A 25,309-nucleotide genomic window follows, 5' to 3' on the forward strand; every position below is an offset into this window, starting at 1 on the left:
CCACCGGTAACGTGAGGTCTCTCCTCCCCTCATCTCCCAGGTTTCACCACCGGTAACGTGAGGTCTCTCCTCCCCTCATCTCCCAGGTTTCACCACCGGTAACGTGAGGTCTCTCCTCCCCTCATCTCCCAGGTCTACTTCCGGTAACGTGAGGTCTCTCCTCCCCTCATCTCCCAGGTTTCACCACCGGTAACGTGAGGTCTCTCCTCCCCTCATCTCCCAGGTCTACTTCCGGTAACGTGAGGTCTCTCCTCCCCTCATCTCCCAGGTTTCACCACCGGTAATGTGAGGTCTCTCCTCCTCTCATCTCCCAGGTTTCACCACCGGTAACGTGAGGTCTCTCCTCCCCTCATCTCCCAGGTCTACTTCCGGTAACGTGAGGTCTCTCCTCCCCTCATCTCCCAGGTTTCACCACCGGTAACGTGAGGTCTCTCCTCCCCTCATCTCCCAGGTCTACTTCCGGTAACGTGAGGTCTCTCCTCCCCTCATCTCCCAGGTTTCACCACCGGTAACGTGAGGTCTCTCCTCCCCTCATCTCCCAGGTTTCACCACCGGTAACGTGAGGTCTCTCCTCCCCTCATCTCCCAGGTTTCACCACCGGTAACGTGAGGTCTCTCCTCCCCTCATCTCCCAGGTCTACTTCCGGTAATGTGAGGTCTCTCCTCCCCTCATCTCCCAGGTTTCACCACCGGTAACGTGAGGTCTCTCCTCCCCTCATCTCCCAGGTTTCACCACCGGTAACGTGAGGTCTCTCCTCCCCTCATCTCCCAGGTCTACTTCCGGTAATGTGAGGTCTCTCCTCCCCTCATCTCCCAGGTTTCACCACCGGTAACGTGAGGTCTCTCCTCCCCTCATCTCCCAGGTTTCACCACCGGTAACGTGAGGTCTCTCCTCCCCTCATCTCCCAGGTTTCACCACCGGTAACGTGAGGTCTCTCCTCCTCTCATCTCCCAGGTTTCACCACCTGCTGAGGGGGGGGTCTCCATTCCTAATATGTCCGGTACCTGGGGGCAGTGGACCACACCTCTGGCTGATTCTTCCCCCACTAGAGACTGTTACTGCCCTCCGCTCCCCTCCCCCGCTGTATTCCCCATCTATTACTGCCCCCCCCCCCCCCGCTGTATTCCCCATCTGTCACTGCCCTCCGCTCCCCCCCCCACCCCGCTGTATTCCCCATCTGTCACTGCCCTCCGCTCCCCCCCCACCCCGCTGTATTCCCCATCTGTCACTGCCCTCCGCTCCCCCCCCCCACCCCGCTGTATTCCCCATCTGTCACTGCCCTCCGCTCCCCCCCCCACCCCGCTGTATTCCCCATCTGTCACTGCCCTCCGCTCCCCTCCTCCCCCCGCTGTATTCCCCATCTGTCACTGCCCTCCGCTCCCCTCCCCCACCCCGCTGTATTCCCCATTTGTTACTGTCTGGGAATCGGGAGGGTTATGCGTCATAGTGTGCATCAGTAACATGAGAAGAGACAGACAGAGAGAGGAGTGGTATCGAAACTGCCTTTCGATTACCTGGGCTTTGGCTCAAAGACCCTGTGGCGTTCCATGACCTGGGCTTTGGCTCAAAGACCCTGTGGCTTTCCATGACCTGGGCTTTGGCTCAAAGACACTGTGGCTTTCCATGACCTGGGCTTTGGCTCAAAGACACTGTGGCTTTCCAGGACCTGGGCTTTGGCTCAAAGACACTGTGGCCTTTCGATGACCTGGGCTTTGGCTCAAAGACACTGTGGCCTTCCATGACCTGGGCTTTGGCTCAAAGACACTGTGGCCTTTCCAGGACCTGGGCTTTGGCTCAAAGACACTGTGGCCTTTCGATGACCTGGGCTTTGGCTCAAAGACACTGTGGCCTTTCCATGACCTGGGCTTTGGCTCAAAGACACTGTGGCTTTCCATGACCTGGGCTTTGGCTCAAAGACACTGTGTCTTTCCAGGACCTGGGCTTTGGCTCAAAGACACTGTGGCTTTCCATGACCTGGGCTTTGGCTCAAAGACACTGTGGCTTTTCATGACCTGCGCTTTGGCTCAAAGACACTGTGTCTTTCCAGGACCTGCGCTTTGGCTCAAAGACACTGTGGCTTTCCATGACCTGAGCTTTGGCTCAAAGACGCTGTGGCTTTCCATGACCTGAGCTTTGGCTCAAAGACACTGTGGCTTTCCAGGACCTGCGCTTTGGCTCAAAGACACTGTGTCTTTTCATGACCTGCGCTTTGGCTCAAAGACACTGTGGCCTTTCCAGGACCTGCGCTTTGGCTCAAAGACACTGTGGCCTTTCCATGACCTGGGCTTTGGCTCAAAGACGCTGTGGCCTTTCCAGGACCTGGGCTTTGGCTCAAAGACACTGTGGCCTTTCCGTGACCTGGGCTTTGGCTCAAAGACACTGTGGCTTTCCGTGACCTGGGCTTTGGCTCAAAGACACTGTGGCCTTTCCATGACCTGGGGCTTTGGCTCAAAAGACACTGTGGCCTTTCCATGACCTGGACTTTGGCTCAAAGACGCTGTGGCCTTTCCAGGACCTGGGCTTTGGCTCAAAGACGCTGTGGCCTTTCCATGACCTGGGCTTTGGCTCAAAGACACTGTGGCCTTTCCAGGACCTGGGCTTTGGCTCAAAGACGCTGTGGCCTTTCCATGACCTGGGCTTTGGCTCAAAGACACTGTGGCCTTTCCATGACCTGGGCTTTGGCTCAAAGACACTGTGGCTTTCCATGACCTGGGCTTTGGCTCAAAGACGCTGTGGCCTTTCCATGACCTGGGCTTTGGCTCAAAGACCCTGTGGCCTTTCCATGACCTGGGCTTTGGCTCAAAGACGCTGTGGCTTTCCAGGACCTGCGCTTTGGCTCAAAGACGCTGTGGCCTTTCCATGACCTGGGCTTTGGCTCAAAGACACTGTGGCTTTCCATGAGGACACTGATGTCATTGGTTGATCAAGTCAATGTGGGGAAAGACATGTTGAGTTTACCGATGTCCAGGACCCTCTGTTTGGCAGTGTGTTGTCTGGAGTGCCAGTACGTTGGTTAGTTAGGGTTAGTTAGGATTAGTTAGTTGTTATTACCGATGTCCAGGACCCTCTGTTTGACAGTGTGTTGTCTGGAGTGCCAGTACGTTGGTTAGTTAGGATTAGTTAGGGTTAGTTAGGATTAGTTAGGGTTAGTTAGTTGTTCTTACCGATGTCTAGGACCCTCTGTTTGGCAGTGTGTTGTCTGGAGTGCCAGTATGTTGGTTAGTTAGGATTAGTTAGTTGTTATTACCGATGTCCAGGACCCTCTGTTTGACAGTGTGTTGTCTGGAGTGCCATTACGTTGGTTAGTTAGGGTTAGTTAGGATTAGTTAGGGTTAGTTAGTTGTTCTTACCGATGTCTAGGACCCTCTGTTTGGCCGTGTGTTGTCTGGAATGCCAGTATGTCCAGTGTTTCAGCTGCTCGTCTCTGTCCTTATCGTCACTGAACATCACCATCACCACACTCTGGAGAGAATACAGTACATTCAGCTCAATACCCAGTACATCATTATCCAGGCTAGGGTTCAGCTCAATACCCAGGACATCATTATCCAGGGTTCAGCTCAATACCCAGGACATCATTATCCAGGGTTCAGCTCAATACCCAGTACATCATTATCTAGGCTAGGGTTCAGCTCAATACCCAGGACATCATTATCCAGGCTAGGGTTCAGCTCAATACCCAGTACATCATTATCCAGGCTAGGATTCAGCTCAATACCCAGGACATCATTATCCAGGCTAGGGTTCAGCTCAATACCCAGGACATCATTATCCAGGCTAGGGTTCAGCTCAATACCCAGGACATCATTATCCAGGGTTCAGCTCAATACCCAGGACATCATTATCCAGGCTAGGGTTCAGCTCAATACCCAGGACATCATTATCCAGGCCAGGGTTCAGCTCAATACCCAGTACAGCATTATCCAGGCCAGGGTTCAGCTCAATACCCAGGACATCATTATCCAGGCCAGGGTTCAGCTCAATACCCAGTACATCATTATCCAGGCCAGGGTTCAGCTCAATACCCAGGACATCATTATCCAAGCCAGGGTTCAGCTCAATACCCAGTACATCATTATGTATCATTATCCAGGCTAGGGTTCAGCTCAATACCCAGGACATCATTATCCAGGCTAGGGTTCAGCTCAATACCCAGGACATCATTATCCAGGCCAGGGTTCAGCTCAATACCCAGTACATCATTATCCAGGCCAGGGTTCAGCTCAATACCCAGTACATCATTATCCAGGGTTCAGCTCAATACCCAGTACATCATTATCCAGGCTAGGGTTCAGCTCAATACCCAGTACATCATTATCCAGGCCAGGGTTCAGCTCAATACCCAGTACATCATTATCCAGGCTAGGGTTCAGCTCAATACCCAGTACATCATTATCCAGGCCAGGGTTCAGCTCAATACCCAGTACATCATTAGCCAGAACAGGGTTCAGCTCAATACCCAGTACATCATTAGCCAGAACAGGGTTCAGCTCAATACCCAGTACATCATTAGCCAGAACAGGGTTCAGCACGGCTTCAGAACCTCCCAGGAAACTTTGGAAGAGTTCAGAATGTGTCCTCTACACCACCTCCCCCCCTCTCACCTGCACAACACTCTGGCTCCCCCCCTTTCACTCACCTGCACAACACTCTGGCTCCCCCCCTTTCCCTCACATTCACAACACTCTGGCTCCCCCCCTCTCACTCACCTGCACAACACTCTGGCTCCTCCCCCTCTCCCTCACCTGCACAACACTCTGGCTCCTCCCCCTCTCCCTCACCTGCACAACACTCTGGCTTCTCCACCTCTCCCTCACCTGCACAAGACTCTGGCTCCCCCCCTCTCCCTCACCTGCACAACACTCTGGCTCCTCCCCCTCTCCCTCACCTGCACAAGACTCTGGCTCCCCCACTCTCCCTCACCTGCACAACACTCTGGCTCCTCCCCCTCTCCCTCACCTGCACAACACTCTGGCTCCTCCCCCTCTCCCTCACCTGCACAACACTCTGGCTCCTCCCCCTCTCCCTCACCTGCACAACACTCTGGCTCCTCCCTCTCACCTGCACAACACTCTGGCTCCTCCCTCTCACCTGCACAAGACTCTGGCTCCCCCCCTCTCCCTCACCTGCACAACACTCTGGCTCCTCCCCCTCTCCCTCACCTGTACAACACTCTGGCTCCTCCCACTCACCCGCACTTTGCTGAATGGATTGCGTCGGCCCTTGTTGGCTCCGCCCATCTCGCGCAGCGTCACAGCGTAGAACTGTCCCTTGTTCAGGTAAGTCATAGGCCCCTCCCTCTGATTCTGACTGACAGACCTGGGCGCCTCTAGAGAACACTGGAAAGTGTCACTGTTGAGAAGAGGACACGGATGTGGGTTGAGCGTGACCAAACTGCCCTTCATTGACAAAGTTCTATTGAATAAAATGGAATTGAGTTAGACTAGTGGTAGCAGTATAGTAGTGGTAGCAGTATGGTAGTGGTAGCATTAGACTAGTGGTAGCAGTATAGTAGTGGTAGCAGTATAGTAGTGGTAGCAGTAGACTAGTGGTAGCAGTAGACTAGTGGTAGCAGCATAGTATTGGTAGCAGTAGACTAGTGGTAGCAGTAGACTAGTGGTAGCAGTATAGTAGTGGTAGCATTAGACTAGTGGTAGCAGTATAGTAGTGGTAGCAGTAGACTAGTGGTAGCAGTAGACTAGTGGTAGCAGCATAGTAGTGGTAGCAGTAGACTAGTGGTAGCAGTAGACTAGTGGTAGCAGTAGACTAGTGGTAGCATTAGACTAGTGGTAGCAGCATAGTAGTGGTAGCATTAGACTAGTGGTAGCAGTATAGTAGTGGTAGCAGTATAGTAGTGGTAGCAGTAGACTAGTGGTAGCAGTAGACTAGTGGTAGCAGTATGGTAGTGGTAGCAGTAGACTAGTGGTAGCAATAGACTAGTGGTAGCAGCATAGTAGTGGTAGCAGTATAGTAGTGGTAGCAGTATGGTAGTGGTAGCAGTATGGTAGTGGTAGCAGTATAGTAGTGGTAGCAGTATAGTTGTGGTAGCAGTATGGTAGTGGTAGCAGTATAGTCGTGGTAGCAGTAGACTAGTGGTAGCAGTAGACTAGTGGTAGCAGTATAGTAGTGGTAGCAGTATAGTAGTGGTAGCAGTATAGTAGTGGTAGCAGTATGGTAGTGGTAGCAGTATGGTAGTGGTAGCAGTATAGTAGTGGTAGCAGTACACTAGTGGTAGCAGTAGACTAGTGGTAGCAATAGACTAGTGGTAGCAGCATAGTAGTGGTAGCAGTATAGTAGTGGTAGCAGTATGGTAGTGGTAGCAGTATGGTAGTGGTAGCAGTATAGTAGTGGTAGCAGTATGGTAGTGGTAGCAGTATAGTAGTGGTAGCAGTATAGTAGTGGTAGCAGTATGGTAGTGGTAGCAGTATAGTAGTGGTAGCAGTATAGTAGTGGTAGCAGTATGGTAGTGGTAGCAGTATAGTAGTGGTAGCAGTAGACTAGTGGTAGCAGTAGACTAGTGGTAGCAGTAGACTAGTGGTAGCAGTAGACTAGTGGTAGCAATAGACTAGTGGTAGCAGCATAGTAGTGGTAGCAGTATAGTAGTGGTAGCAGTATGGTAGTGGTAGCAGTATGGTAGTGGTAGCAGTATAGTAGTGGTAGCAGTACACTAGTGGTAGCAGTAGACTAGTGGTAGCAGTATGGTAGTGGTAGCAGTAGACTAGTGGTAGCAGTATAGTAGTGGTAGCAGTAGACTAGTGGTAGCAATAGACTAGTGGTAGCAGTATAGTAGTGGTAGCAGTATGGTAGTGGTAGCAGTATAGTAGTGGTAGCAGTATAGTAGTGGTAGCAGTATGGTAGTGGTAGCAGTATAGTAGTGGTAGCAGTATAGTAGTGGTAGCAGTATGGTAGTGGTAGCAGTATAGTAGTGGTAGCAGTATAGTAGTGGTAGCAGTAGACTAGTGGTAGCAGTAGACTAGTGGTAGCAGTAGACTAGTGGTAGCAGTATAGTAGTGGTAGCAGTATGGTAGTGGTAGCAGTATGGTAGTGGTAGCAGTATGGTAGTGGTAGCAGTACACTAGTGGTAGCAGTAGACTAGTGGTAGCAGTATGGTAGTGGTAGCAGTAGACTAGTGGTAGCAGTAGACTAGTGGTAGCAGTAGACTAGTGGTAGCAGTATAGTAGTGGTAGCAGTATAGTAGTGGTAGCAATAGACTAGTGGTAGCAGTATAGTAGTGGTAGCAGTATAGTAGTGGTAGCAGTAGACTAGTGGTAGCAGTATGGTAGAGGTAGCAGTAGACTAGTGGTAGCAGTGGACTAGTGGTAGCAGTGGACTAGTGGTAGCAGTAGTGGTAGCAGTAGACTAGTGGTAGCAGTATAGTAGTGGTAGCAGTATGGTAGTGGTAGCAGTAGACTAGTGGTAGCAGTAGACTAGTGGTAGCAGCATAGTAGTGGTAGCATTAGACTAGTGGTAGCAGTATAGTAGTGGTAGCAGTATAGTAGTGGTAGCAGTATGGTAGTGGTAGCAGAATGGTAGTGGTAGCAGTATAGTAGTGGTAGCAGTAGACTAGTGGTAGCATTGGACTAGTGGTAGCATTAGACTAGTGGTAGCAATATGGTAGTGGTAGCAGTATAGTTGTGGTAGCAGTATGGTAGTGGTAGCAGTATAGTCGTGGTAGCAGTAGACTAGTGGTAGCAGTATAGTTGTGGTAGCAGTATGGTAGTGGTAGCAGTATAGTCGTGGTAGCAGTAGACTAGTGGTAGCAGTATAGTAGTGGTAGCAGTATGGTAGTGGTAGCAGTAGACTAGTGGTAGCAGTATGGTAGTGGTAGCAGTATGGTAGTGGTAGCAGTATAGTAGTGGTAGCAGTATAGTAGTGGTAGCAGTATAGTAGTGGTAGCAGTATGGTAGTGGTAGCAGTATAGTAGTGGTAGCAGTATGGTAGTGGTAGCAGTATAGTAGTGGTAGCAATAGACTAGTGGTAGCAGTATGGTAGTGGTAGCAGTATAGTAGTGGTAGCAGTATAGTAGTTGTAGCAGTAGACTAGTGGTAGCAATAGACAAGTGGTAGCAGTATAGTAGTGGTAGCAGTATAGTAGTGGTAGCAGTTGACTAGTGGTAGCAGTATAGTAGTGGTAGCAGTATGGTAGTGGTAGCAGTATGGTAGTGGTAGCAGTAGACTAGTGGTAGCAGTAGACTAGTGGTAGCAGTTGACTAGTGGTAGCAGTATAGTAGTGGTAGCAGTATGGTAGTGGTAGCAGTATAGTAGTGGTAGCAGTAGACTAGTGGTAGCAGTAGACTAGTGGTAGCAGTAGACTAGTGGTAGCAGCATAGTAGTGGTAGCAGTAGACTAGTGGTAGCAGTATAGTAGTGGTAGCAGTATAGTATTGGTAGCAGTATAGTAGTGGTAGCAGTAGACTAGTGGTAGCAGTAGACTAGTAGTAGCAGTATAGTAGTGGTAGCAGTATAATAGTGGTAGCAATAGACTAGTGGTAGCAGTATGGTGGTGGTAGCAGTATAGTAGTGGTAGCAGTAGACTAGTGGTATCAGTAGACTAGTGGTATCAGTAGACTAGTGGTAGCAGTATAGTAGTGCTGACTAGAGTCAGTAACTTACGCTCCAGTCTGACTGTAGAGGGATTCGTCCCCTCCTATAGAAGGTGATGGTCTGTATCTCTGTATTATAAATACACAACAGAACAGTCATGTCAGAAGATATGGGACTATAGTGTCATTAACCAACAGGAACAACAGAACAGTCATGTCAGAAGATATGGGACTATAGTGTCATTAACCAACAGGAACAACAGAACAGTCATATCAGAAGATATGGGACTATAGTGTCATTAAACAACAGAACAGTCATGTCAGAAGATATGGACTATAGTGTCATTAACCAACAGGAACAGGAACAACAGAACAGTCATGTCAGAAGATATGGGACTATAGTGTCATTAACCAACAGGAACAGGAACAACAGAACAGTCATGTCAGAAGATATGGGACTATAGTGTCATTAACCAACAGGAACAACAGAACAGTCATGTCAGAAGATATGGGACTATAGTGTCATTAACCAACAGGAACAACAGAACAGTCATGTCTGAAAAGGTTTTGCTCCAATTGATTGGATTCAAAGGAATAACTAAACATGTAGACACCACCCCACTCTGCTCCAGGCCTCACCTCCTGCTCCTCAGGGTACGAGGCATCGTTGGTGCTGTCTGGAGAACTCTTCTGACTCTGTTCCTCCTTCGTGTAGCCTCTGTGTCTCCCAACATGGCTGACAGGGCTGACCACGGAATTGGGATTGATCTGCTCATAAACCACCCGGACCTGCTGCCGCTCCCCCTCTCCCCTGTACGACCCCCCAGGCCCCCCCGGACCCCCAAGAGCCATGTAGCAAGACGTCTGGTCCTCAGTCTTCACCACAGCTCCCACTGCCTCCCCAGGTGCCCCTCCATACCCTTGCCTGTCTGTACAGTCCAGCTGCTGGATGTTAAGAGACAGGTTGACAGGTTCAGATTTTAGCCCTTGAACACGATTCTCCAGGGTCTCCAGGTTCCCCTGGGAGTCAGGGGCTGATGTCTCTGGTGCTTTAGAGCTGGCCAGCAGTCGCTTGTCTCTTGGGATCTAGGAAGAATAAATCACACACCACAGATTTATCACCAGGACGGTTATTAGCTCACGTCAACATCGTGAAACCATAAGTATACAACTTAGCTCTGACGTTGATCTGTCAGATATCACGTCAGAGTCTTAGCTAGCAGCACGTTGTAGGGTTTGACGTTTGATCTGTCAGATTTCATATCTTAGCTAGCAGCACGTTGTAGGGTTTGACGTTGATCTGTCAGATATCATATTTTAGCTAGCAGCACGTTGTAGGGTTTGACGTTTGATCTGTCAGATTTCACGTCAGAGTCTTAGCTAGCAGCACGTTGTAGGGTTTGACGTTGATCTGTCAGATTTCACGTCAGAGTCTTAGCTAGCAGCACGTTGTAGGGTTTGATGTTGATCTGTCAGATATCACATCAGAGTCTTTGCTAGCCTGTACAGCCCCAGCGTTCCGCTAGCGGAACTCCTCCCACATTCCACTGAAAAGGCAGAGCGCGAAATTCAAAAAATATTTTTTTGAAATATTTAACTTTCACACATTAACAAGTCCAATACAGCAAATGAAAGATACACATCTTGTGAATCCAGCCAACATGTCCGATTTTAAAATGTTTTACAGCGAAAACACCACGTATATTTATGTTAGCTCACCACCAAATACAAAAAAGGACAGACATTTTTCACAGCACAGGTAGCATGCACAAAACCAACATAACTAACCAAGATCTAACCAAGAAACAACTTCATCAGATGACAGTCCTATAACATGTTACACAATAAATCTATGTTTTGTTCGAAAAATGTGCATATTTGAGGTATAAATCAGTTTTACATTGCAGCTACCATCACAGCTACCGTCAAAAATAGCACCGAAGCAGCCAGAGTAATTATAGAGACCAAAGTGAAATACCACAAATACTCATCATAAAACATTTCTGAAAAATCGATGGTGTACAGCAAATTAAAGACAAACATCTTGTGAATCCAGCCAATATTTCCGATTTTTTAAGTGTTTTACAGCGAAAACACAATATATCATTATATTAGCTTACTACAATAGCCTACCACACTACCGCATTCATTCATCAAGGCACGTTAGCGTTAGCGAATAAACCAGCAAAAGATATTAATTTTCACTAACCTTCATAAACCTTCATCAGATGACAGTCCTATAACATCAGGTTATACATACACTTATATTTTGTTCGAAAATGTACATATTTAGAGCTGAAATCAGTGGTTATACATTGTGCTAACGTAGCATCTTTTTCCCAGAATGTGCGGATATTTCTATTAGACTCTCACCTATTCTGACCAAATAACTATTCATAAACATTACAAAAAAATACATGTTGTATAGGAAATGATAGATACACTTGTTCTTAATGCAATCGCAGTGTTAGAATTCTAAAAATAACTTCATTACGACATAAGGCTTATGTTATAGCGAGAGCGTGCCCAAAACCTGGGCGCAAAACTAATAGTGCACAGTTCGACAGATATATGAAATAGCATCATAAAATGGGTCTTACTTTTGATGAGCTTCCATCAGAATGTTGTACAAGAGGTCCTTTGTCGGGAACAATCGTTGTTTGGTTTTAGAACGTCCTTTGTCCCTCTTGAATTAGCAAGCACACTAGCCAAGTGGCGCGAAGCTCTCCTTCCTGAACAAAGGCACGCAACGCAACACGCCTAACGTCCCGAATAAATTTCAATAATCTAATAAAACTATATTGAAAAAACATACTTTACGATGATATTGTGACATGTATCAAATAAAATCAAAGCCGGAGATAGTAGTCGCCTATAACAACAGCTTTCCAGAAGGCAATTCCAGGTCCATCCTCGCGCTTTCCAGAAAACAGGAAATGGGTGACACGTCATTCCAAGAGGATTTATTCCACCTCAGACCAAGATAATCACTCAATTTCTTCTCTCACTGCCTCTTGACATCTAGTGGAAGGTGTATGACGTGCATGTATACTAATACGTATCATGCCCATTTATAGGCAAGCCCTAGAACAGACCATCGATTTCAGACTTTCCACTTCCTGGTCAGGAAGTGTGCTGCCAAATGAGTTCTGTTTTACTCACAGACATAATTCAAACTGTTTTAGAAACTAGAGAGTGTTTTCTATCCAATAGTAATAATAATATGCATATTGTACGAGCAAGAATTGAGTACGAGGCCGTTTAAATTGGGCACGATTTTCTCCCAAAGTGAAAACAGCGCCCTCTGTCCTCAACAGGCTAGCAGCACGTTGTAGGGTTTGACGTTGTTCTGTCAGATTTCACATCAGAGTCTTAGCTAGCAGCACGTTGTAGGGTTTGGGCAAGTAAAGTACATGAGGAGACGGTACAACACAAGGAATCCCCCTTAATGACCACTCCCATTACAGCCGTCTCACCTTCGTCAAAGAGCACTGTGGTCGTAGAGCAGTCTAACCCCTGACCTCTCACCTTATAGTGGTCGTAGAGCAGTCTAACCCCTGACCCCTGACCTCTCACCTTGTAGTAATCATAGAGCAGTCTAACCCCTGACCCCTGACCTCTCACCTTATAGTAATCATAGAGCAGTCTAACCCCTGACCCCTGACCTCTCACCTTGTAGTAATCATAGAGCAGTCTAACCCCTAACCCCTGACCTCTCACCTTGTAGTAATCATAGAGCAGTCTAACCCCTGACCCCTGACCTCTCACCTTGTAGTAATCATAGAGCAGTCTAACCCCTGACCCCTGACCTCTCACCTTGTAGTAATCATAGAGCAGTCTAACCCCTGACCTCTCACCTTGTAGTAATCATAGAGCAGTCTAACCCCTGACCTCTCACCTTGTAGTAATCATAGAGCAGTCTAACCCCTGACCCCTGACCTCTCACCTTGTAGTGGTCGTAGAGCAGTCTAACCCCTGACCCCTAACCCCTGACCTCTAACCTTGTAGTAATCATAGAGCAGTCTAACCCCTGACCCCTGACCTCTCACCTTGTAGTAATCATAGAGCAGTCTAACCCCTGACCTCTCACCTTGTAGTAATCATAGAGCAGTCTAACCCCTAACCCCTGACCTCTCACCTTGTAGTAATCATAGAGCAGTCTAACCCCTGACCCCTGACCTCTCACCTTGTAGTAATCATAGAGCAGTCTAACCCCTGACCTCTCACCTTATAGTAATCATAGAGCAGTCTAACCCCTGACCCCTGACCTCTCACCTTGTAGTAATCATAGAGCAGTCTAACCCCTAACCCCTGACCTCTCACCTTGTAGTAATCATAGAGCAGTCTAACCCCTGACCCCTGACCTCTCACCTTGTAGTGGTCGTAGAGCAGTCTAACCCCTGACCCCTGACCTCTCACCTTGTAGTAATCATAGAGCAGTCTAACCCCTGACCTCTCACCTTGTAGTAATCATAGAGCAGTCTAACCCCTAACCCCTGACCTCTCACCTTGTAGTAATCATAGAGCAGTCTAACCCCTGACCCCTGACCTCTCACCTTGTAGTGGTCGTAGAGCAGTCTAACCCCTGACCCCTAACCCCTGACCTCTCACCTTGTAGTAATCATAGAGCAGTCTAACCCCTGACCCCTGACCTCTCACCTTGTAGTAATCATAGAGCAGTCTAACCCCTAACCCCTGACCTCTCACCTTGTAGTAATCATAGAGCAGTCTAACCCCTGACCCCTGACCTCTCACCTTGTAGTGGTCGTAGAGCAGTCTAACCCCTGACCCCTAACCCCTGACCTCTCACCTTGTAGTAATCATAGAGCAGTCTAACCCCTGACCCCTGACCTCTCACCTTGTAGTAATCATAGAGCAGTCTAACCCCTGACCTCTCACCTTGTAGTAATCATAGAGCAGTCTAACCCCTGACCCCTGACCTCTCACCTTGTAGTAATCATAGAGCAGTCTAACCCCTGACCCCTGACCTCTCACCTTATAGTAATCATAGAGCAGCCCCAGAGCGGCAGCACTGTCCTCGTCTCCATTGATGCTCATCATGGCCTTGGTGGCTGCAGTCAGAGGGTTCTCCAGGTAGGTCTTCCATTCCTCGTCCTCACTGCTGAAGGACCTCCGCGACGGGGCAGCCATCTCGTTGGGCACCACCACCACCAGACGCCTACTGGAGGGACACAACACAATGAGACAACACAAATCACCAGACACCTACTGGAGGGACACAACACAATGAGACAACACAAATCACCAGACACCTACTGGAGGGACACAACACAACGAGACAACACAAATCACCAGACACCTACTGGAGGACAATCCCTAGAAAGTATTCCTTACCCCCAGGACACTTCAACCAGTAGGACAACAACACAATGACATTACCAGATGCTTACGGTTGGACACACCCATAGATATTCCCACTATTGGACACAACACATTGGGAAACAGTGGGACATGAGAGAACATGTTCATTACGTCATTAAAGGGCATTCGCCATCATGTCTGCCAAGCCACTACTGTTGTTGTAAGCTCTGCCTCAGGCTGTTTCTCACCAAGCTGCCATCAACCAGCTCCTGCCAAGCCACTACTGTTGTTGTCAGCTCTGCCTCAGGCTGTTTCTCACCAAGCCTCCATCAACCAGCTCCTATCTCACTGACACTGTTGATGGTATCCCTCGGGGTTGATTGAACTTGCAACATATGTTAAACTACAGTCATTCATGAATGTATAGATTTTTCTAACACCAAATATAGCCTCTCACTGTATTTCTCAATTAACAATGACACATTTTCATTCCTGAAGTATTTTTTTCTCCAAGTTAAAGATGCTAGACGGCAGGCAGACTATATAACTGGCACGTCAACGTCAAGTATTGCACCCCCAGTTAGGTTACCATAATAGCCACAGAATTGAGACCTGCCATAATCTCCACATATTTACTGCTGCTACTGTTGGATGGTTGTAGAAATGGGTCACCAATGTGTTATTCAAATCAAATCATATTGCTTTTTGTCACATGTGCCTAATACAACAGGTGTCGACCTTACAGAAATGCTTACTTACAAGCCCTTAACCAACTATGCAGAATTTTGTAAAAATTAAGAAAATATTGGCAATTTTTTAATTTTAATTTTAATTAAATAAACTAAAGTAAGAAAAAAAGTTAAACAGTAACATAACAATAATGAGGCTTTATACAGGGGGTACCGGCACCGTGCAGTGCTAGAGGCGTCACTACAGACCCGGGTTCGATCCCGGGCTGTATCACAACCGTCCGTGATCGGGAGTCCCTTAGGGCGGCGCACAATTGGCCCAGCGTCGTCCGGGTTCGGGGAGAGTTTGGCCGGGGGTGGCTTTTACAAGTAGGCTGTCATTGTAAATAATAATTTTTTCTTAACTGACTTGCCTCGTTAAATAAAGGTTAAATAATAAATAAAAGACAGACTAGTCGAGGTAAGATGATGTAATAATATTATGTACATTAATTAGGCAAAATAAATTCCTTTTGGGATATTAGGTAAATGAAATAACAGGCATAGTAACTTCGGCAAGCAGCACAGTAAATTACTTACTTGTCAAACTCCTGAGGCATTTTCACTCGGTCTTTCTTTGAGGAACTGGACTTTCAAGTTTCAGTAGCTGAGACACCGGAGGAAGGATGTCAAATGAACTTGGCACACAGGTAATTTCAGGATCCTGTCTTCGCGTCCTTTGGTTCAAGGCTGGCTGTATGATTTACGCAACGTGCGCATTCCCTGGTGCTCAGTAAACCAGTACATTAGTCGACGAGTCCCTTTCTAATTAAGCCTATCTGGAGTCAAAAGAACGATTGAAAGACGGTCATATCACATTGGTATAGCTGCAAATGACTGTAGCAGAGAATTTAAGTCATATATTAGAACGTTTGTGCAGTGTGTAATGCTGCGTTTGAGTGCTATGGGAAACTCGGAACCTCCGGGTGAAATTAACGTAAGTTATTTGCGTAGAGTTTCCTATTGGTTGATTCTAATACTTCCCAAGCGGGCAACTCCGGATCATATTTCAACGAGTTAATATGAAAGTTCCTAGTTTCCTAGTTTCTGACGAGCGAATACACGCGACATAAACTACTTTTGCATAGGTTTTATTTATTTGATTTAACTTTTATTTAACATTTATTTAACTTTTATTTAAACTAGGTAGATAGTTAGAGGTCGTCACTAGTTACCACAGACACAAAGTCATATAGCTCGTCTTATTTCCACAATTCTCTTCTTAAAATGTGATTGTAAACCTAACCGTAACCTTAAAGGGGCAATCGGCAGTTGCTACATACATTTTTTTGGACTTGTGAATTAATGATATGTACCCATTGATTCTTGAAGAAATAACTTTGAAATGCCTCATCAGCTCGTACCTCATCAGAACCATCAGAACCATCAGAAACATCAGAACCATCAGAACCCAAAATATCAGCTTGTTTATTAACTCCGACGTTTGTAAACAAAGTAAATGTAAACAAACACTATAAAGCCTCAACATGGTTAAAACTATCATTTTTACATCATGGATGGTTAATCCTTGCATCCATCCATAACTCTGTCTATTAAGTTTTTGATTGGTCTAGCCACCCTTGAACCAGCATCATTGATTGGTTATTTGAGACATGACAGCCTTTAACAGTTTGTTGTGTCATTTTACATGTTCACAAAACAAAATCACCTGAACACTGTTACTAACCAGCTACCACCTGGTACTCTACCCTGTACACTGTTACTAACCAGCTACCACCTGGTACTCTACCCTGTACACTGTTACTAACCGGCTACCACCTGGTACTCTACCCTGAACACTGTTACTAACCGGCTACCACCTGGTACTCTACCCTGTACACTGTTACTAACCAGCTACCACCTGGTACTCTACCCTGTACACTGTTACTAACCAGCTACCACCTGGTACTCTACCCTGAACACTGTTACTAACCGGCTACCACCTGGTACTCTACCCTGTACACTGTTACTAACCGGCTACCACCTGGTACTCTACCCTGAACACTGTTACTAACCGGCTACCACCTGGTACTCTACCCTGTACACTGTTACTAACCAGCTACCACCTGGTACTCTACCCTGAACACTGTTACTAACCAGCTACCACCTGGTACTCTACCCTGAACACTGTTACTAACCAGCTACCACCTGGTACTCTACCCTGAACACTGTTACTAACCAGCTACCACCTGGTACTCTACCCTGAACACTGTTACTAACCAGCTACCACCTGGTACTCTACCCTGTACACTGTTACTAACCAGCTACCACCTGGTACTCTACCCTGAACACTGTTACTAACCGGCTACCACCTGGTACTCTACCCTGTACACTGTTACTAACCAGCTACCACCTGGTACTCTACCCTGAACACTGTTACTAACCAGCTACCACCTGGTACTCTACCCTGAACACTGTTACTAACCAGCTACCACCTGGTACTCTACCCTGAACACTGTTACTAACCAGCTACCACCTGGTACTCTACCCTGAACACTGTTACTAACCAGCTACCACCTGGTACTCTACCCTGTACACTGTTACTAACCAGCTACCACCTGGTACTCTACCCTGAACACTGTTACTAACCGGCTACCACCTGGTACTCTACCCTGAACACTGTTACTAACCAGCTACCACCTGGTACTCTACCCTGAACACTGTTACTAACCAGCTACCACCTGGTACTCTACCCTGTACATTGTTACTAACCAGCTACCACCTGGTACTCTACCCTGTACACTGTTACTAACCGGCTACCACCTGGTACTCTACCCTGTACACTGTTACTAAACAGCTACCACCTGGTACTCTACCCTGAACACTGTTACTAACCAGCTACCACCTGGTACTCTACCCTGTACACTGTTACTAACCAGCTACCACCTGGTACTCTACCCTGTTACTAACCAACTACCACCTGGTACTCTACCCTGAACACTGTTACTAACCAGCTACCACCTGGTACTCTACCCTGTACACTGTTACTAACCAGCTACCACCTGGTACTCTACCCTGAACACTGTTACTAACCAGCTACCACCTGGTACTCTACCCTGTACACTGTTACTAACCAGCTACCACCTGGTACTCTACCCTGTACACTGTTACTAACCAGCTACCTCCTGGTACTCTACCCTGAACACTGTTACTAACCAGCTACCACCTGGTACTCTACCCTGTACACTGTTACTAACCAGCTACCTCCTGGTACTCTACCCTGTACACTGTTACTAACCAGCTACCACCTGGTACTCTACCCTGTTACTAACCAGCTACCACCTGGTACTCGACCCTGTACACTGTTACTAACCAGCTACCTCCTGGTACTCTACCCTGTACACTGTTACTAACCAGCTACCTCCTGGTACTCTACCCTGAACACTGTTACTAACCAGCTACCACCTGGTACTCTACCCTGTACACTGTTACTAACCAGCTACCTCCTGGTACTCTACCCTGTACACTGTTACTAACCAGCTACCACCTGGTACTCTACCCTGTTACTAACCAGCTACCACCTGGTACTCTACCCTGTACACTGTTACTAACCAGCTACCACCTGGTACTCTACCCTGTACACTGTTACTAACCAGCTACCACCTGGTACTCTACCCTGTACACTGTTACTAACCAGCTACCACCTGGTACTCTACCCTGTACACTGTTACTAACCAGCTACCACCTGGTACTCTACCCTGTTACTAACCAGCTACCACCTGGTACTCTACCCTGAACACTGTTACTAACCAGCTACCACCTGGTACTCTACCCTGTTACTAACCAGCTACCACCTGGTACTCTACCCTGTTACTAACCAGCTACCTCCTGGTACTCTACCCTGTACACTGTTACTAACCAGCTACCACCTGGTACTCTACCCTGTACACTGTTACTAACCAGCTACCACCTGGTACTCTACCCTGTTACTAACCAGCTACCACCTGGTACTCTACCCTGAACACTGTTACTAACCAGCTACCTCCTGGTACTCTACCCTGTACACTGTTACTAACCAGCTACCACCTGGTACTCTACCCTGTACACTGTTACTAACCAGCTACCACCTGGTACTCTACCCTGTACACTGTTACTAACCAGCTACCACCTGGTACTCTACCCTGTACACTGTTACTAACCAGCTACCACCTGGTACTCTACCATGTACACTGTTACTAACCAGCTACCACCTGGTACTCTACCCTGTGCACTGTTACTAACCGGCTACCACCTGGTACTCTACCCTGAACACTGTTACTAACCAGCTACCACCTGGTACTCTACCCTGTTACTAACCAGCTACCACCTGGTACTCTACCCTGAACACTGTTACTAACCGGCTGCCACCTGGTACTCTACCCTGTACACTGTTACTAACCAGCTACCACCTGGTACTCTACCCTGTGCACTGTTACTAACCGGCTGCCACCTGGTACTCTACCCTGTACACTGTTACTAACCAGCTACCACCTGGTACTCTACCCTGTACACTGTTACTAACCGGCTACCACCTGGTACTCTACCCTGTACACTGTTACTAACCAGCTACCACCTGGTACTCTACCCTGAACACTGTTACTAACCAGCTACCACCTGGTACTCTACCCTGTACACTGTTACTAACCAGCTACCACCTGGTACTCTACCCTGTACACTGTTACTAACCAGCTACCACCTGGTACTCTACCCTGTACACTGTTACTAACCAGCTACCACCTGGTACTCTACCCTGAACACTGTTACTAACCAGCTACCACCTGGTACTCTACCCTGTACACTGTTACTAACCAGCTACCACCTGGTACTCTACCCTGTACACTGTTACTAACCAGCTACCACCTGGTACTCTACCCTGTACACTGTTACTAACCAGTTACCACCTGGTACTCTACCCTGCACACTGTTACTAACCAGCTACCACCTGGTACTCTACCCTGTTACTAACCAGCTACCACCTGGTACTCTACCCTGAACACTGTTACTAACCAGCTACCACCTGGTACTCTACCCTGAACACTGTTACTAACCAGCTACCACCTGGTACTCTACCCTGAACACTGTTACTAACCAGCTACCACCTGGTACTCTACCCTGTACACTGTTACTAACCAGCTACCACCTGGTACTCTACCCTGTATACTGTTACTAACCAGCTACCACCTGGTACTCTACCCTGAACACTGTTACTAACCAGCTACCACCTGGTACTCTACCCTGTACACTGTTACTAACCAGCTACCACCTGGTACTCTACCCTGTACACTGTTACTAACCAGTTACCACCTGGTACTCTACCCTGTTACTAACCAGCTACCACCTGGTACTCTACCCTGTACACTGTTACTAACCAGCTACCACCTGGTACTCTACCCTGTACACTGTTACTAACCAGCTACCACCTGATACTCTACCCTGAACACTGTTACTAACCAGCTACCACCTGGTACTCTACCCTGTACACTGTTACTAACCAGCTACCACCTGGTACTCTACCCTGTTACTAACCAACTACCACCTGGTACTCTACCCTGAACACTGTTACTAACCAGCTACCACCTGGTACTCTACCCTGTACACTGTTACTAACCAGCTACCACCTGGTACTCTACCCTGAACACTGTTACTAACCAGCTACCACCTGGTACTCTACCCTGTACACTGTTACTAACCAGCTACCACCTGGTACTCTACCCTGTACACTGTTACTAACCAGCTACCTCCTGGTACTCTACCCTGAACACTGTTACTAACCAGCTACCACCTGGTACTCTACCCTGTACACTGTTACTAACCAGCTACCTCCTGGTACTCTACCCTGTACACTGTTACTAACCAGCTACCACCTGGTACTCTACCCTGTTACTAACCAGCTACCACCTGGTACTCTACCCTGTACACTGTTACTAACCAGCTACCTCCTGGTACTCTACCCTGAACACTGTTACTAACCAGCTACCACCTGGTACTCTACCCTGTACACTGTTACTAACCAGCTACCTCCTGGTACTCTACCCTGTACACTGTTACTAACCAGCTACCACCTGGTACTCTACCCTGTTACTAACCAGCTACCACCTGGTACTCTACCCTGTACACTGTTACTAACCAGCTACCACCTGGTACTCTACCCTGTACACTGTTACTAACCAGCTACCACCTGGTACTCTACCCTGTACACTGTTACTAACCAGCTACCACCTGGTACTCTACCCTGTACACTGTTACTAACCAGCTACCACCTGGTACTCTACCCTGTTACTAACCAGCTACCACCTGGTACTCTACCCTGAACACTGTTACTAACCAGCTACCACCTGGTACTCTACCCTGTTACTAACCAGCTACCACCTGGTACTCTACCCTGTTACTAACCAGCTACCTCCTGGTACTCTACCCTGTACACTGTTACTAACCAGCTACCACCTGGTACTCTACCCTGTACACTGTTACTAACCAGCTACCACCTGGTACTCTACCCTGTTACTAACCAGCTACCACCTGGTACTCTACCCTGAACACTGTTACTAACCAGCTACCTCCTGGTACTCTACCCTGTACACTGTTACTAACCAGCTACCACCTGGTACTCTACCCTGTACACTGTTACTAACCAGCTACCACCTGGTACTCTACCCTGTACACTGTTACTAACCAGCTACCACCTGGTACTCTACCCTGTACACTGTTACTAACCAGCTACCACCTGGTACTCTACCATGTACACTGTTACTAACCAGCTACCACCTGGTACTCTACCCTGTGCACTGTTACTAACCGGCTACCACCTGGTACTCTACCCTGAACACTGTTACTAACCAGCTACCACCTGGTACTCTACCCTGTTACTAACCAGCTACCACCTGGTACTCTACCCTGAACACTGTTACTAACCGGCTGCCACCTGGTACTCTACCCTGTACACTGTTACTAACCAGCTACCACCTGGTACTCTACCCTGTGCACTGTTACTAACCGGCTGCCACCTGGTACTCTACCCTGTACACTGTTACTAACCAGCTACCACCTGGTACTCTACCCTGTACACTGTTACTAACCGGCTACCACCTGGTACTCTACCCTGTACACTGTTACTAACCAGCTACCACCTGGTACTCTACCCTGAACACTGTTACTAACCAGCTACCACCTGGTACTCTACCCTGTACACTGTTACTAACCAGCTACCACCTGGTACTCTACCCTGTACACTGTTACTAACCAGCTACCACCTGGTACTCTACCCTGTACACTGTTACTAACCAGCTACCACCTGGTACTCTACCCTGAACACTGTTACTAACCAGCTACCACCTGGTACTCTACCCTGTACACTGTTACTAACCAGCTACCACCTGGTACTCTACCCTGTACACTGTTACTAACCAGCTACCACCTGGTACTCTACCCTGTACACTGTTACTAACCAGTTACCACCTGGTACTCTACCCTGCACACTGTTACTAACCAGCTACCACCTGGTACTCTACCCTGTTACTAACCAGCTACCACCTGGTACTCTACCCTGAACACTGTTACTAACCAGCTCCCACCTGGTACTCTACCCTGAACACTGTTACTAACCAGCTACCACCTGGTACTCTACCCTGAACACTGTTACTAACCAGCTACCACCTGGTACTCTACCCTGTACACTGTTACTAACCAGCTACCACCTGGTACTCTACCCTGTATACTGTTACTAACCAGCTACCACCTGGTACTCTACCCTGAACACTGTTACTAACCAGCTACCACCTGGTACTCTACCCTGTACACTGTTACTAACCAGCTACCACCTGGTACTCTACCCTGTACACTGTTACTAACCAGTTACCACCTGGTACTCTACCCTGTTACTAACCAGCTACCACCTGGTACTCTACCCTGTACACTGTTACTAACCAGCTACCACCTGGTACTCTACCCTGTACACTGTTACTAACCAGTTACCACCTGGTACTCTACCCTGCACACTGTTACTAACCAGCTACCACCTGGTACTCTACCCTGTTACTAACCAGCTACCACCTGGTACTCTACCCTGAACACTGTTACTAACCAGCTACCACCTGGTACTCTACCCTGAACACTGTTACTAACCAGCTACCACCTGGTACTCTACCCTGAACACTGTTACTAACCAGCTACCACCTGGTACTCTACCCTGTACACTGTTACTAACCAGCTACCACCTGGTACTCTACCCTGTACACTGTTACTAACCAGCTACCACCTGGTACTCTACCCTGTACACTGTTTCTAACCGGCTACCACCTGGTACTCTACCCTGTACACTGTTACTAACCAGCTACCACCTGGTACTCTACCCTGAACACTGTTACTAACCAGCTACCACCTGGTACTCTACCCTGTACACTGTTACTAACCAGCTACCACCTGGTACTCTACCCTGTACACTGTTACTAACCAGCTACCACCTGGTACTCTACCCTGTACACTGTTACTAACCAGCTACCACCTGGTACTCTACCCTGAACACTGTTACTAACCAGCTACCACCTGGTACTCTACCCTGTACACTGTTACTAACCAGCTACCACCTGGTACTCTACCCTGTACACTGTTACTAACCAGCTACCACCTGGTACTCTACCCTGTACACTGTTACTAACCAGTTACCACCTGGTACTCTACCCTGCACACTGTTACTAACCAGCTACCACCTGGTACTCTACCCTGTTACTAACCAGCTACCACCTGGTACTCTACCCTGAACACTGTTACTAACCAGCTACCACCTGGTACTCTACCCTGAACACTGTTACTAACCAGCTACCACCTGGTACTCTACCCTGAACACTGTTACTAACCAGCTACCACCTGGTACTCTACCCTGTACACTGTTACTAACCAGCTACCACCTGGTACTCTACCCTGTATACTGTTACTAACCAGCTACCACCTGGTACTCTACCCTGAACACTGTTACTAACCAGCTACCACCTGGTACTCTACCCTGTACACTGTTACTAACCAGCTACCACCTGGTACTCTACCCTGTACACTGTTACTAACCAGTTACCACCTGGTACTCTACCCTGTTACTATCCAGCTACCACCTGGTACTCTACCCTGTACACTGTTACTAACCAGCTACCACCTGGTACTCTACCCTGTACACTGTTACTAACCAGTTACCACCTGGTACTCTACCCTGCACACTGTTACTAACCAGCTACCACCTGGTACTCTACCCTGTTACTAACCAGCTACCACCTGGTACTCTACCCTGAACACTGTTACTAACCAGCTACCACCTGGTACTCTACCCTGAACACTGTTACTAACCAGCTACCACCTGGTACTCTACCCTGAACACTGTTACTAACCAGCTACCACCTGGTACTCTACCCTGAACACTGTTACTAACCAGCTACCACCTGGTACTCTACCCTGTTACTAACCAGCTACCACCTGGTACTCTACCCTGAACACTGTTACTAACCAGCTACCACCTGGTACTCTACCCTGAACACTGTTACTAACCAGCTACCACCTGGTACTCTACCCTGAACACTGTTACTAACCAGCTACCACCTGGTACTCTACCCTGTACACTGTTACTAACCAGCTACCACCTGGTACTCTACCCTGAACACTGTTACTAACCAGCTAGTCCATCAGTCAACTCTCATCAGAGAGTTAGCCAGTCCATCAGTCAGCCAGTTAGGCAACCAGTCAGGCAGTCAATCAACCAGTCAGTTAGGCAGTCTGGAACTGTACCAAAGACTACAGCATTAGTGTAGTGTTGTTATAACAGATAAAATGTTGTTATAACAGATAAAATGCTGTTATAACAGATAAAATGTTGTTATAACAGATAAAGGTGAAAGGTGTGTTGTTATAACAGGTAAAGGTGAAAGGTGTGTTGTTATAACAGATAAAGGTGAAAGGTGTGTTATAACAGATAAAGGTGAAAGGTGTGTTGTTATAACAGATAAAGGTGAAAGGTGTGTTGTTATAACAGATAAAGGTGAAAGGTGTGTTATAACAGATAAAGGTGTGTTATAACAGATAAAGGTGAAAGGTGTGTTATAACAGATAAAGGTGAAAGGTGTGTTATAACAGATAAAGGTGAAAGGTGTGTTGTTATAACAGGTAAAGGTGAAAGGTGTGTTATAACAGATAAAGGTGTGTTGTTATAACAGATAAAGGTGAAAGGTGTGTTGTTATAACAGATAAAGGTGAAAGGTGTGTTGTTATAACAGGTAAAGGTGAAAGGTGTGTTATAACAGATAAAGGTGTGTTGTTATAACAGGTAAAGGTGAAAGGTGTGTTGTTATAACAGGTAAAGGTGAAAGGTGTGTTGTTATAACAGATAAAGGTGAAAGGTGTGTTGTTATAACAGGTAAAGGTGAAAGGTGTGTTGTTATAACAGATAAAGGTGAAAGGTGTGTTATAACAGGTAAAGGTGAAAGGTGTGTTGTTATAACAGATAAAGGTGAAAGGTGTGTTATAACAGATAAAGGTGAAAGGTGTGTTGTTATAACAGATAAAGGTGAAAGGTGTGTTATAACAGATAAAGGTGAAAGGTGTGTTATAACAGATAAAGGTGAAAGGTGTGTTATAACAGATAAAGGTGAAAGGTGTGTTATAACAGATAAAGGTGAAAGGTGTGTTATAACAGGTAAAGGTGAAAGGTGTGTTGTTATAACAGATAAAGGTGAAAGGTGTGTTGTTATAACAGATAAAGGTGA

At 47.2% G+C, this 25,309-nt stretch overlaps 1 protein-coding gene across 2 annotated transcripts in view; it reads right to left on the reverse strand.

Moving 5' to 3' along the window:
• Positions 1–15,664, reverse strand: part of LOC139572787 (grainyhead-like protein 2 homolog) — a 41,294-nt gene extending 25,630 nt beyond the window's left edge. Inside the window, exons 1-6 of one of the 2 annotated variants that reach the window (XM_071395558.1) lie at positions 15,132–15,664; positions 13,537–13,720; positions 9,181–9,627; positions 8,612–8,670; positions 5,193–5,352; positions 3,351–3,462 (exon numbers count right to left, since the gene is read on the reverse strand). In XM_071395558.1, coding sequence (XP_071251659.1) covers positions 3,351–3,462; positions 5,193–5,352; positions 8,612–8,670; positions 9,181–9,627; positions 13,537–13,720; positions 15,132–15,151 — 982 coding nt within the window. In that variant the 5' untranslated portion in view covers positions 15,152–15,664. Of the gene's footprint in view, positions 1–3,350; positions 3,463–5,192; positions 5,353–8,611; positions 8,671–9,180; positions 9,628–13,536; positions 13,724–15,131 lie in introns of both variants that reach the window. The other variant, XM_071395557.1, reaches the window with a different exon arrangement.
• Between the last annotated feature and the right edge of the window lie 9,645 nt (positions 15,665–25,309).

This window comes from Salvelinus alpinus, chromosome 4, assembly GCF_045679555.1.
Source record: "Salvelinus alpinus chromosome 4, SLU_Salpinus.1, whole genome shotgun sequence".
In the NCBI taxonomy this organism is placed as follows: Eukaryota; Metazoa; Chordata; class Actinopteri; order Salmoniformes; family Salmonidae; genus Salvelinus; species Salvelinus alpinus.